The 15,344-nt window shown below is 50.8% G+C and overlaps 1 protein-coding gene across 4 annotated transcripts in view; it reads right to left on the bottom strand.

Moving 5' to 3' along the window:
• The window catches only part of LOC138567526 (cyclic nucleotide-binding domain-containing protein 2-like), a 304,324-nt gene that overhangs the window by 121,982 nt on the left and 166,998 nt on the right, over positions 1-15,344 (bottom strand). For 3 of the 4 annotated variants that reach the window (XM_069645804.1, XM_069645801.1, XM_069645803.1), the window contains one exon: positions 2,084-2,247. In XM_069645804.1, coding sequence (XP_069501905.1) covers positions 2,084-2,247 — 164 coding nt within the window. Of the gene's footprint in view, positions 1-2,083; positions 2,248-4,317; positions 4,374-15,344 lie in introns of those variants that run through there. The other variant, XM_069645805.1, reaches the window with a different exon arrangement.

The raw sequence follows: 15,344 nt of genomic DNA on the forward strand, positions 1-15,344 counted from the left end.
ATAATACTAACAGAAAATATGCAAAGTAATGCCACACCATGAGTCAGTCAGATGATAACGTGAAAGCACTTGGGGCCTGGTTCGCCAAGCAATGCGATGACGCCATTATAAAACGCGTCTGTGACTCAGGCCCTGCGTATTTCAAATGCGTCCTGTTTTCGCTGACAGCCTTATTGAAAGTTATGAGATCATTACCTCGTTCAATATTTCGGGGATAACGCATGATTAGGAGTCTAGAAATGCAGATATGATTTCAACAATTGTTTACCTCAAGTCAAAAGAAGGAGGTAAACAGGTTAGCACCTCCCACCCCCTATAAGCTGCATACTGTCCGCTGCCAGAGATACCAGCCCACACCCGAGGGACCCAGGACATCTCCTGACCTGCACGTAATTTTATACGAAAGGCATCACTAGTGAGCCATCAACCCGGGAGGATAGCTCAGGGGCAACGTGCTCGCCTTGGAAACAAGACAACATGGAGCAACACAGGTTCGATCCCCAGGTCCGCGCTTAGAAACCTCTGGGTATTAAGTGCGTTTAATTTTACCGGAAGGGCATCACTAGTGCGCCATCAACCCGGGAGGGCATCACTAGTGAGCGAGCCATCAGCCCGGGGGATCGCCTTGAAAGCAAGACTACACGGAGCAACACAGGTTCGATCCCCAGGTCCGTGCTTAGAAACCTCTGGGTATTAAGTGCGTTTAATTTTACCGGAAGGGCATCACTAGTGCGCCATCAACCCGGGAGGGCATCACTAGTGAGCGAGCCATCAGCCCGGGGGATCGCCTTGAAAGCAAGACTACACGGAGCAACACAGGTTCGATCCCCAGGTCCGTGCTTAGAAACCTCTGGGTATTAAGTGCGTTTAATTTTACCGGAAGGGCATCACTAGTGCGCCACCAACCCGGGAGGGCATCACTAGTGAGCGAGCCATCAGCCCGGGGGATCGCCTTGAAAGCAAGACTACACGGAGCAACACAGGTTCGATCCCCAGGTCCTCGCTTAGAAACCTCTGGGTATTAAGTGCGTTTAATTTTACCGGAAGGGCATCACTAGTGCGCCATCAACCCGGGAGGGCATCACTAGTGAGCGAGCCATCAGCCCGGGGGATCGCCTTGAAAGCAAGACTACACGGAGCAACACAGGTTCGATCCCCAGGTCCGCGCTTAGAAACCTCTGGGTATTAAGTACGTTATAAATAACCTTTCATATCATAACCAAGGGCACTCCTATCCAAATTGATACTCCTGCCTACCCTCTACTGACCAACCTGCACTAACATTCTACGCCTCTATGCTCAAGAAGACTGTGCACATATCAACTAAGCCACTTGCACACTGCAAATGAAGAGTCGGCAATCAGCTAGCTTACAGCTCACAATCCCAGTCAGTGCATTCCAGTAATGCAAGCAAACAAGACCTCCCACCAAATGCAAAGGACTCTGCTCCACCCCGACACAGAATACCCAGAAAAAGACTCACACAAAGAGCTCTGGGCACTTCTGGTCTGCACGAATCAACACAACAGTAGAGCTATGTTTTGTTTCTCCCTCTCTCCACACTAACCGAACTCACCCCCCTCCCTATCTTTCAGATGCACCTGAGCAACTTGCAAAAGGCCGCCCGGTTAAACAATATAAAACAGTTTTGTCCATTAAGCTGAAGAAATGCTCTTGCATATCCCTATTAGCTTATGGGGCATAAATGTGCGATCACACCACCAAAGAGAGTGAACATTTAGACACCTCAGATGCTTACCCAGGGCTTTAAGTGGACCAGGGATAGCCAGATCTGAGCCCCGGCAGTCTACAAATATTGCCCTTGAGCCTGGGCTCTCTAAACTGACCCGCCTTACTAAATGTCTTTAAAATCTCAGTGGCAATATTTCTCTTTTGCCAGTGGATGTCACCTTCAGTAATGTTTAGAATCACAACATCAGTTAAAGACATTTTGAATTATCTAGTTGTCAAGCAGGAAAGGGAAATTACTGCACATAGCGGTATCTGTGGGCCACGCTGCTGGCGTTAGCCTCCCAAGGGCCCAAAATGCCCCTCGCACACCCAACAACCAGGCGCAACCCACCTTCGATAGTAGATGACCTTGGCCAGCATCATCTGCATGGGCTTGCTGTAGTGCCGGAAGCTGAGGATTCCCCTCATCATTCGGGTGATGAGGCGCACGTCGTGGTTGGACCGCTCCTCCGGCTTCCGCAGCGCGATCTCGATGGCTTTTTCAGGAAATGTAAACTGCCGGAAAAACAAAAGGGAAAGAAAGGAGAGCAGCCCGTTGGTGAGTATGGACCATGGACCATAGACCATGTGTATGGCTTGGTCTGCTGTCCTCTTGGGGGGCTTCATTCTGTTAGAACGGTGCTGCGGTGATAGCTCATTTAAGGAAGCTCCCCAGCCTATGACTTTGTGGTAAATTTAGCTTTTTATGGCTTATGGTTTTCAGGAAACTGTGCCTGATTGAGTACCATGCAGACAGGGGCAGAGCCAGCCCCCTAATCTTGGGGGGCTGGAGGACAGTTTCAAAAAGTGGGTCGAAGGTAGGTATATGAGTGATCTCCCCAATGGTCCTCCATGTACCTGCATGCCCAATATCAATTATGCCCTTTCTTTGCTCCTTCTGTCCTTGGAAACCATCATACATAAGCCGTCTCTCTGCTCCCAAATGTTCTGAAGAAAATTAGGTAAAAAGTGAAGCAAAGGGGTCTGTGTTAATTAGTGACTTGTGCAGTGAATCAAACTGGGCACCTTCTCGATGTGATGAAGTGACTACAGGTCCCAGCATAGCAAGCAAACCTGTATCAGCATCTCACCAGGAACTGTAGATAGCTGCCTTAACAGTGGCATAGCAAGGGGCCCTGCCACCCCATGTCCAAGGTGGCTCGCCACAGCCCTCACCCTGACCAAAGTCAAAATCAGAGTGAGGGCTGAGGCCGATTGCGGCAGTCTTGCAGCACAAAAAGGGTCAACTCCAACCCCGGCAACCCTGTGCACGTCAGACTGACCTATGTGGGTGAGCTGGAGGTGGAGCGGGCCTGTCCCCAGACTTTTGGCCCACGCGCTCCACGCAGATTGGACCAGAGAGCTTCCTGTTCCTATCTGCGTGGAGGGCGGGAGCCAGAGGCCTGGAGACACAGCATTGCAGCGGACCCAATGCGGAAGACAGGTAAGAAAGTGTTTTTGTGTGTATGTGTAATGTGTGTATGTGCTTAATGTCAGAGAAGGTGTATGGTTTAATGACTGGTAGGTAAATGTGTATGAATGTGAGTGTGTGTGTGTGAACGTTCTGGGTGGGTTTCAATGTGGAGAATGTAGTGGGAATGTTCCGGGTGCGTGTGTGAGTGAATGTGAGAGGAGGTGTGTGGGTGAGTGACTGGTGAGTGAATGTGATTATGTGTGCGTGCGAGACGCTGGGGTGCCCAGGGAGCACGGTAGCATTGTTTACATTTCCTCAAAGTGACATGACATGTGTTACTGACATTTTTGGGCAAAGCTAACTTGATGAGTGTTGTTATGTGGCTATGACAATACACAAAATGTTAATCACTCTCAACCTGCGCCAGGAGTATAAATAGACACAATGTCACGTCTGTTGGTGTGTGTTAGGATTTATTGCAAAGTATCACCCTACATGTGTTTCGACCCAATGGGGATCTTCCTCAGGGCTGATGCATGTTCAAAATGTAATAAATGATAACCAGGAACAAGCAGGTAATTACATGAGAAAAGATACATTGAAATGTGTGGATTGATGCATCAAAATCCCGGTCCATAACATGATAGACATTTGCCACCCAAGATGGGGGTGGCAGACAGAACAAGTTCAAAGTCAAAAACAACATTGCAGGGCACGATGAGGTCCCAGAACACAAAATGTGTTCAACCATACCATTTGCAGAGATGTCACATGTGGTGTACCACGGGAATGGGAGGATGACAGAAAAGAAAAACAAAGGGGGCTTGGGGGGGACAAAGACCAATACGCAAAACATAATTGTCATGCATGATGGTCTGTCTCGATAGATCTCCAAAGGTTATTACAAATCAAGATACATTACTAATGTTTTAAGTGTGGCTCATAGTTATTGGTACAATCACCAATTGGTGTCACCGCTCAACCCAGATTACTAGACCTGTGACTCTTCATGTCTTTCACCACAAAAAAAACGAAATATTCCATACTTGTTTGTTCTATCCTTACCTCAGTGCCAGTTTTCTTGCCTATACGTAGCACCTGACTTTCAAGTGATTTAAATGCTATGTGGGCCTAGTTCACCGGTCCCCAAACCAGGGGCAGGGATCATTTACCTTTCCTCAATGGTTCCCCGTTCCGGTTTGAGGTAATGATGTGGGCAGAGTCGCCTGCAAGAGGGAAAATATCACATGTAGCATCCAGCAGGGCGAAATGAACTGACCATTGGCCAATTGTTACTTATGCCATTTAATAGTAGTTTCATTACCCAATAAACTTGGAGATCTATAATGAAAATGAACATGACATGTGGCATTCAGCACAGTATTAGAGACCAATTGTTATCTAGTAGTTTCCTGTGTCATACAGTGGGCCTCATTAAGAGTTTGCCAGGAAAAAATCAACAATACCGGCATGCCGGTGCTACTGTGTCCATGTAGCATTGCTGCCGGAATCTACGGTAGATTCTGAGTCGGCCCCCAAACCCTCGATACCAGCACTGATGATGGCGGTGTTACCGGTATACTGATGCCGGTAATACTGACATCCGAAGCAACGTCATCGCGCCGGAACAAGAAATGCACCGGCGGCCATCTTTAAAAACGCAATCCATTGCAATACTCAGTCCATAGCAGTTGAACAGGAGAACAGAGTGGGCAGGAAAAAACCTGAGCAACATAACTACCAGGCAAGGCACCGCCGTAAACCCAGATTCAGTGACGTTGAGCTGAACATGTTGGCAGACACACTTGTCCAACATGCAGACGCTGTATTCTATCCTGACCTGTGGCAGGCAGCCCAACTACGGAAGAAAGTCGTGTGGGAGGAGGTGGCCCGCAAGGTCTCAGCGGTAGGGACAACAGCCCACAGCGTCTGCGATTGCTGCAAGCGGTCGGACGACCTCCGCCTGCGAATCCGCAACCTACTGTCTGCTGAGCGCAGCCAGGGGATGGCCACAGGAGGCGGTCCGCCCTGATCCCCCATCAAGCTTGCCACATGGGAGGAGACCTGCAGCACCGTCGTGAACATGTAGGGCATCGAGGATGTTGGACATGCATTGATGGGAGCTGGAACAACTGAGGTTGATTGTGAGTCTCCCTTAATGTAATTCCAAAGTCACACCACACACCTTCCTCCCCAACCCCAATGGAGAAGTCCAAATGCCAAGTACGTGGCACTGAATTCCTGCGGCATTAGCACCCACCTAAAGCCACCTCCAACACAACTGCAATGTACCTGCCACGAACATCCAACAAACCCCACTGACACACTACACATGACCCCATAATTGCCAGCACAAGCACCACCTGCCTGCGCACACACATACACATCACTGTATAGCTGCTGCCCTCACCACTGTGCCACCTCATGGCAAGATGCACACATCACCTCCACCAGTTGCACGCCTGACACACCCTCCATGTACATACACGCAGTGTAAACATCAATGCATCAACGTACAGAATGGGTGCACATCAGTTCCTCAATCAAACACCACATGGCATACAGCCCCCATTGCATGGCCACAACACGCAAACCACTACACACCTGTAGGCCACCCAACATACACCATGCACAACATGTCCTGTGTGCACCATGCCAGGCCCTCCAACATGTCCATGAGAATGTGCATGACTCTGAATGTACTAGCATCGATGTATGTCGGATGTATGCACACCCATGACTAATGCCCTGCCTCACAGGCACAGGAACGGACATCCCCTGAGAGCCGCTGCACGTCTGCGCTGTGGCAAAGACAATGCCTCCAGCCAGGAGCCATCCACCTCTTCGGTGAGTCCGAAACAAGCCACGCCTTCCACGCCAAAGCCCCCCTCGCCCGGTGGACACACAGGCCGTCCAACAGCCAGAACAGCAGCCACCTACCTCTAGCAAGGCCCCTCAGCAAACTTCGACTTCTGGCAGCAAAGCCCTCCGGCCTACATCCACACCTAGCAGCAAAGCCCCCAAACCAACATCTACCCAAGCTGCAAAGGCCCTCCGGCAAACATTCACATCAGGGGCAGAGGAATCACTTCAAGGGGAGGAGCCGGAATCCCCCGTGGCCAGTGAGCATGAGGAGGCACATTCAGCGGTTCAGAGTGAGCAGGGTGAGGCAGCACAATCCGCACTTCACAGTGAGGAGGAGGCGGCAGACTCAGCAAACCGCAGCCAGCAAGGGGAGGGTGAATCAACACCACCCAGGCAGGGAAGTCCACCTAGGTCTCTTGCACATTGCTCAGGTGTGCATTGCGCAGTGAAGGACATAGCCCCTGACACCTACAGCGACAAAGCCGTCTACAGCTCTGCAAGCTCTCACAGCCCAGCACCCCTGCCAGCACATGGTCCACAGCAGTTTAGGGACATAGAGGGGAGACTGACACGCATGGAAGGCCGGCAGCAGGCTATGCAGGCCCTGGTGACCCAGTTTGTGTCGGCCTCTGAAGAAACACAGCAGGCCATGCAGGAAGGCCTGCAGGAGAATGCACGGATGGCCAGCAGGGCTGTGTACCGTGTGGACAGGCGCATCTGTGATGGCAATGCAGCAATGACTGCCCTGGCACAGTCCATCACACAATTAGCAACCACCATTGCCGAGCAGCGTAATGTGACCACAACCCCCCAGCCCGGACCATCGTTGCGCAGCACACCGGCCAGTTCAATGCAAACAAACCCTGTGCGTTGCTCGCAGAAACTTGTGTGCCACACAGAGGCTCCGCCCCCCCTCCAAAAAAGGGACGTGAATGGGGACGCTCAGAACTGCATGTTGGGTTGCAGTAGTTGTAAAGTTGTTGTGTTGGTATTGGGGGAGGGAGTGTTGGGGTATTGGGTGTGGGGGTAGTGGGGTAGTGGGGGAGGGGGTGTTGGGGTATTGGGTGTGGGGTATTGGGGGAGAGGTTGTTGGGGTACTGGGTGTGGGAGTAGTGGGGGGGTGTTGGGGTATTGGGTGTGGGGTACTGGGGAGGGGGTGTTAGGGTATTGGGTGTGGGTGTAGTGGGGGAGAGGGTGTTGGGGTCAATTCAAGGGGATAGCACTGGTAGTTCTGCAATGGCAAATGCACATAGTTATTCACTGATCAATACAGCAGTTATGAGAAAGAAAAGCACAACTGGACATTGCTTCTTGCACTGGATGCACATGTTGTGTAGTATGGCACATACTAACACAATTTTCCCCACCTTCTCCGGCCCATAAATTCCCCCCCGCCCTCCCTCGACCCTGAGGCAGCGAAACCGGGCCTTCAACAGCCCAAATGTCTGTTCAATGGTGACACAAGTGATTGCATGTGCACGGTTGTAGTCCTCTTTGTGCCTATTGACTGGTTGCCTGATGGGGATCAGGAGCCACGGCTTCAGGGGATACCCGGCATCACCTGCATGGGAGCAATGGGAAGGGTACTTGTGAATCATATGTGAATTTCACGTTTACACTGGCTGTACAGTGTTCATGATTACATGCAACTAAGGACTCATAACTGCACACAACTTCTTCCATTTTCAAAGACCCAGGGAAGTATACTCAGGGATTTTCCAATGTTGGGGGGTGAGGGGTGCTGTTGACGTCCCAAAGGCCATTCAATGTGTACCTGCACTTTCACAAATCAAGTCCTAACATCCATGATGTCCTCAGGTTTCATTGACATGTCACAGATGGGAATGGGATGTACATTGCATAATCACGCATCTGCCTAATGTGAATCATATAACACAGTGGTGTCCACTGTATGCAATGTACTTATACATGTCAGCATGTACATGTCCATCAACGCCTTCACCTATATGAATTGCTCGGATTCACATTGCAGATATGGGCCAGGGTTGAAGTGTTATGTTTCTGTGATACGGCTGGGTGGAGGGTGGGATGGTGGTAGTAAGATACTTTGGAAGGGACCAGTTGCTCCTCTCAATCATTTCTTGATGGTACTACATGTCTTAGGATTTTATTCATTTCCATGCTTGACCCATTGTACTTGGAGGTGTCCCTTAAGGTGACGTGACTGCCATACTGATCTGCGGTGTACCTGTGGACTGAGTGCAGTGACAGAGATTTTGCTGTGCGGCCGATGGATTCATCTCTGGTAGGGCATCATGACTAATAATTTCCTTTGCTGTGATCATGTATTTCATGCATTGTGACTGCAGGCTGGTGCATTGTGGCACCTGTGATTCATGTTTTCTGATGTTCCGGATGCATGCGCTGGTGTGCACACTGTGCCTGTTGATTGCATGTACACACAGCTGTGTAGGCCTGGCACATATGCAAGCATTGCCTGTGTTGAACATTCTGTTGCATTTACTGAGGTCACAGATTTAGCCACCCAGGATGCTGCGTGTGCTCTGGTTCCATTCTGTGTGTGTGATTTGATGTCATGCAGGTTGGGTATGTAGAGGTTGGTAGGTCTGATTCCTCAACCAAATTCGACTTATATTGCCCAGACAAGTGTCTCTGCACTCCATTGCGTGCCTGGTGATGCTCACAGCTGTTTGCTGGAGTGATGATGGAATCATGCCTGTGGCATCCACTTGTGCTCCTAATGCATGTAACCTTGTGCTATGTTCCAACACCCCTCATGGGCAAGCCATCAGGGACGTTGTCTATGCTTGTGATCCCCCCCTAATCAACACCCCTCATGGCACAGCCAGCAGGCACATTGGCCCTCATTACGACCCTGGCGGAAATCGAAAAACGATGGCGGAAATGCAATACCGCCATCGAATACCGCCCGTTGCGATTATGACCCGTCACCGTAAAGTACGATGCTATTAGCGACACCGTAGTGAACGCCAACGCTAACTGCACCAAGTACGCGCACGCGCGCACTGCGAAACCGTAATTACCACCATGGCGCAACGGTACGGGAATTCTGACCCTAGCGGACATGTACCTAACGCCATCAAGCATGGCGGAAAAAACCATTCCGCCATGGTGAGAAGTACGGCATCGCAAACCAACCGTAAAAGGCCCTACTGAGTGCCTGTACACCACTCCCTGGCCACATTGCACAACTCCTCGTAGGTGCAATGAAGTCAAACAATGCAACCAGTGAAATGTACAAGTCACCCATGCATGCCAACGAACAAATGAATGTAGGGGCTCCAAGTGCCTTGTGAGTGGCCATCCATATTAGCCATGGCACCATTGCCGTACTGATGCAGCACAGGCATGTGAAGCTCCAAGTACAGCAACATGAACTGAAAACTGAGACAAACAAAAACAGGCCCCCCATCGCTTGACACCAGTGCAAGGCAACATACAAAGCAGTATCCTGAGTGAGACTGCACCAGCCCTGTACTCCTGCCAGTAAACAAACCAACCAGCAGCATAAGCATGTACCACACAAGTTGGCAGAGTGACTGAGCAGCCAGGCACATCTCAAGAGGGGCCAATGGGAGCAGCAGGGCACAGATGGCACGAATACAGAAGCTATTCCAATGGACATGACCTCAGTCTCCCTCCAAGAAACGCACGCAAACACAGGCACCTGTGACCAGCCATATTCTGAAAATCACATCATTCCACCAATCCACCTGGCTGACCGGCATCTGTTACACAAAAGCCAATCCCCCTCCCATGAGCATGACATCATTTAAACAGTCATAATGGCAGCCCCTATCCCTGACCTTACTGGCCTTCGTAGGCAAACGCGCCCAGAACAGTACCACGCAACTATGCTCAGAAGGCCGAACCCAAAGCAGATCTCCTCACAATACATCGCTCCACAAATAGGAATATGCTACATTACTTGCAAAGAATAACGCTACACGGTCAATATCTTAATCAAAATTTAATGCACAACAAAATCACCCGGGCCATACAGCTATTAGGTCATGAACTCCAAATCATATCTCATAATTGTGGGCTGCATCCTCAATAAATGACCAGCTTCTTCTTGTGTGACGCCCTGTTCCTCCATGGTACACAGGGGCTACATCCACGTTCAAAAAGGCAACATGGAAGCGCCTAGAACCGCAGGGCCGTCCCATTAGGTAGGCACTAGTCCAGCTGAAAGCTCGAAATGTTGCTCCTAGCCACTAGTACTGCGTAAGGGCATGTGGGCCATTGGCGATCGTCCCATAAGATCGTAATGGTGCTCCACTGATTAACACGAAGCAGCAGGTGTCGGGAGTAAAAGCCATCTGCAGGAGTGGCATACAGATGGCAGCGGCAAAAGGGGAGGAGATACCTGTCACCCAAATGAAACGAAAAAGAATAGTATGGGCATCTGAACTCCATTTGAATTACTCACTTCAAAGATCACACTAATTCCACAGCCATATGCATGCTAGCCCACTCAAAAGGATTATTCGCACCCAATAATCACTTGCGAATCATAACTATATAAATCGAGGTGAAAACACTATTACAAACGAGTGTTTGTGTGCATGCGTCTGTTAAAACAGAATCCATTAGATGGGATTAGTAACGTGCATAGACACAAGTGTTTGAAGGCGCGTCGAGACAGGGAGGGTTCAACAAGGGCAGATAGACGATGGTCCCACTATGGCAGCCCTGCATCACATAGCGCAGAGGAAGTTGATAGATTCCAAGAAGCCATGTACATGGCAGACTCTCTATTAAATCATCTGTCCATGCATCCATACATCATTCCCTCATCCCGGTATAAAAACGCCTGATTATTTACTCACATAACATTAGAAATTTCCATTGAATCTGTGCTTAATGCAGTCTGCAAAATCCACTGTGCTCCAGGCCGGAATTCTAGTGTTGTGAAGTAACATGTATTTGGGAACGTCCTGCCTTATTCTCCACTACGCTATTGCGCATCCCATACTATTCATATCAATCATTGCATTCTCGGCATGGCCCCTGTCCCAAGGACATTAAACAATAGAACTTTCTATCTGCAGTCAGACCTGTGGGCGTCTCCTCGCCGCTAGCTGGAAACCGAAAGCGCTGTCCTTCGAATTCCTCATTTGCAACATCACGTCGAAAAGGCATCTGTGACCGCTTGAAATCACAAATCCATCCATTTAGTGCGGCAGTGTGTGAAAATGGCAACTGGCTACACTCACAAATGGGACGCCCCGCCCGTCGGTGAACCGCGGTACAGCGCTGCATGAGGGTCCACCGTTAATCGAGTACTACATTCCACTGACCCTTCACAAGTTTGTTCCCGACTGCAAAGATAGTATGTGAAACAATGGGAGCATAGCAGACTTAACATATGAAGCAATATCTCACTGCCATCGGGATGAAATACATGATTGTAATAGCAAGATGCCATGCGTCGATTTGCAGCGTTGTGTGCGGGACGTGCTCGCCCAAAGGGGATTGCAGCTTGCACAGGTGGAATGAATCACCACAGGTGGAGGCTATACAGCTTGGAAACACATAAATTGCACACCCAACCCCCTCCCACAACCACACCCACTCCAAAATGCTACCGGCAGGACTTGCGATGTTGGCCCTGGGGGACCTGATAGCACTGCAAGTACTCCAACTTCAAGAAGAAGACGAACACCAACTACTACAACAACCGGCCGCACAGAGGAGACGCAGGAGGAGGAGGAGGGCAAAGCAGGGCCAGCAAGGCCCACCAGCACAGCCACTACCACCACGCAGGCAGCCCGCAATCCCACGCCTCCGAGCACATCCGTTCAACCTCACTGATGAGCAGATCCACACCCTCTACCGTTTGGACCGGGACACCATAACCGCCATTGTGGACATGACACACGCTGACCTTGTCAGCATGATAGATAGCCCAACCGCCATCCCACCCCTACTGAAGGTGGTGTCTGTACTCCACTTCCTGGCCACAGGCACCTACCAGCACACAGTCGGACAGTTGTATGGCATTTCACAGCCACTGTTGTCACGGACACTATTGCAAGTGCTTGATGCCCTCCTGAAGCACGCAGACGACTACATCTCTCTACCACGCTCGGAGCAGGAAATTACGAACACAAAAGTGGGATTCCATGCACTTGCCGGCATACCGGGTTGCATTGGTGCCATCGACTGCACCCATGTGGAATTGGTTGTCCCACATCCATGGAGGCCCAGTACCGCAACCGAAAACAATATCATTCTCTTAATGTACAAATGGTGTGTGACTCAAACAGGATCATTACACATTGTTGTGCCCGATTTCCTGGATCAACCCATGATTCCATGGTCTTACGGAACTCTACAATACCACGCTACATGGAGCGACATGCAGGGAACAGATCCTGGCTACTCGGTGAGTCTCATTTCATGCATGATAATGTGGGGTATGTGATGCGGCAATGACCTGCCAGGAAGGGGGGGGTGCTTACGTAGCAATGTCATTCCTCAAACATCCTTTATTGTCCACATACAGGTGATGCCGGGTATCCACTGAAGAGATGGCTCCTTACACCACTCCGGAACTCACAGGACCAGCATGAGGAGGACTACAACCATGCCCACTCACGTACCCGTGTAGTCATAGAACAGGCATTCGGCCTACTGAAGGGTCGTTTCCGCTGCCTCAGCAGGTCTGGCGGGGCACTCCTGTACCGCCATGAGAAGGTTGCTAAGATGGTCATGGCATGTGTCATGCTACACAACATGTGCATACGTAGAAATGTGCCCATGCCCCCTGACGCAGAACTGCAAGCACCAGAATATGGTCATGATGTGGGTGGGGATGTGGCAGAACCTCAAGGAGTCCGCGAGGCACAGGAGGGCCGTGAAATTCGTCAGATTATCATAGATTCATGCTTCTAGCACTCACGCCTGGTGGTTGATACATGGACACGGGAGTTGTGGCACTGTGTGTGTCTGGAACATGCACAATATGGACTGTACGCCTATGATGGCCTCGTACACAAAGATCAATGTCCACACATCTCATTGGATGATTGTGAAATGTTTATAGCATATGTGAAATTGTGTTACACACCCCATCGACCCGCCACCCAAGTAAGCCCAACACACCCCCTCCACCCTCCTACCTCCCCCCCGAACACCAGTGTCCAAAGATGCTCATTGTCAGTGGGCAGACGCTATTGCAAGCCCCCTCTCCGGGTATCAGGGGCACCCCTGCCTGTGGAGCGCAGGTTCCTCCCAGATCTACGTTGGGGGCTGCCCTGGACGGAACTTGCAACGGATGATGTCTCTGCCTGCTCACGTCCATGCATGTCCCTAAGAATTTGTGAGAGCTCAGTGAGCACACGGCGCACAGCGGCAAGTTCAGCACATACGTCTTTGGACGTCGCATGCAGTTCCCCCCTCAGGCTCTCGGTGCTTCTCTCCATTTGTACTCTCAGGCTCTCGGTGCTTCTCTCCATTTGTACTCTCAGGCTCTCGGTGCTTCTCTCCATTTCTGCCCTTAGTGTCTCTGTACATGTTTCTATGGCTGCCTTGGTACCCCCACATTCATCAGCATGGTCCTTGAGGAGCGTGGCCAGTTGCTGCTGTTGCACGATCACCTGGCCGAGGGACTGTTGCCTCTGCTGGGCCATGGCCATTTGCGGTGGTGTCACAGAGGGGCTGATCACCTCATGTTGCCTTGACACAGGGCTTGTGGGGGATGGCCAGTCGTCGTCTTGTGAGTGCCCCTGCGTGGTATCCTCATGTTGTACGGGATGAAACAAACAGGGGGATTGAGACAGGTCATGGATGGATCGTACATCGACATCACCGTTTTCTGTGTCGGAGCATGCTGCCATTAATGCAGTGTCACCTATGGTGCTGCTGCCACCAGAAGCAGTGCCTTCTGTGGCATCCATTGGGGGGGGCTGTGGTGGTGGTGGTGTTGTGGCCATGCTGGCTGCTGGGGTGCCTGTTGAAGTCCCCTCCTGTGTGCTGCCACTTGATTTGTGCTGCTGCCGTGTCTTGATGCGTGCAGCTGAGGTGGAGGGTCTTTGGCCGTTGGTCTTGGCCCTCTTTGCAGGTGTGCTGGTAGGGGTGTCCTGGAGCTCGTCGTTTGAATCGGACCCTGTGGTGGAGTAAAGGAGGGCGAGCGTTATTAATGGGTCTGTGGAAATTGGAATGGCAATGTATCACATGCATTGGGGTGGTACCTGAGGGTGATTTGGGTCAGGGCCTTGGAGGTGGTTTCATTTTTGTGTGGATTGAGGGTGCGGTTGTATTGCAGCCTGCAGTTAGGGGGTGCCTGCTGCACGTGTAGAGGGTGTTTTTAGGAATTTTAATTATTTATTTATTTAATTTGACTTTTAATGTCCGCTATCAGGCCAATGTAAGTGGACGTTCTCCTGGACATGTGTTTCTGTTGCACTATGTGGACACATGGTACTTCACATGATTGGACATTGTGGTTTTAGCATAGTTTTATTTGGCCCACCTACCTGATTCTTCGGATCTCTGCACTCCTTTCTCCATCCCTCCGACTCCCTCTATGGTCTCCATTCCAATGGTGGAGGCACAGATTTCTTCCCAGGGGGTCAGCTTGATGGGTGATTCCGATCCTCCCCCGGTAGCTGTGGCAATGTTACGGTTGGCAGATAGTATGCTCCGTACGCGTATCCGCAAGTCGTCCCATCGCTTTCTGCATTGCTGTGGGTTGCGGGGTGCGGTCCCCACTGCACTTACCCGCTGTGCCACCAGGGCCCATATGGCCTTCTTGTTCGCAAGTGCCGTCCTGGTCATTTGCGTCGAGAAGACGACGGCAGCATTCTCCTGGAGGGTCTCTGTGAGCACCGTGAGTTCCTCATGTGAGAAGTGGACCTGCCGCTTGCGGTCGCACGCTTTTTTCGCTACTTTTCCCATTGTTTTGGTTTCACTAGGGTGGATGACGGGTTGGGATGTCTCTCAGGGTAGTATTTTTAATGGTTGTGTGAATATTCTGATTTTATAGGTGTACGGCGTGCTGTTTCCCGTTCCGGGACCATGTTTTTGCTTCCGTTTCCGTATATTTACGGTCACCGTATTTTCCGATTGCCGCTCTTTACGGTGACCGCTATGTCCGGTGGCGGAATTGCACCTAGGTCGCCGTACGATGGCGGTGAGGGGCGTTTTGGGGACATTTCCGCCATCGCGGACTTTGCACTTCCGCCAAGGCGTACTGCTCGTGCCCGATGGGTCAGAATTAGCCGCACTTTACTCTGTCGTGCCATGGCGGAAACGCTATTTACGCTATGGCGGTCAGGTCAGTTGCTTTCCGCCAGGGTCGTAATGAGGGCCATTGTCTATGCTT

Source organism: Ambystoma mexicanum, chromosome 2p (assembly GCF_040938575.1).
Source record: "Ambystoma mexicanum isolate Mex_15411 chromosome 2p, UKY_AmexF1_1, whole genome shotgun sequence".
In the NCBI taxonomy this organism is placed as follows: Eukaryota; Metazoa; Chordata; class Amphibia; order Caudata; family Ambystomatidae; genus Ambystoma; species Ambystoma mexicanum.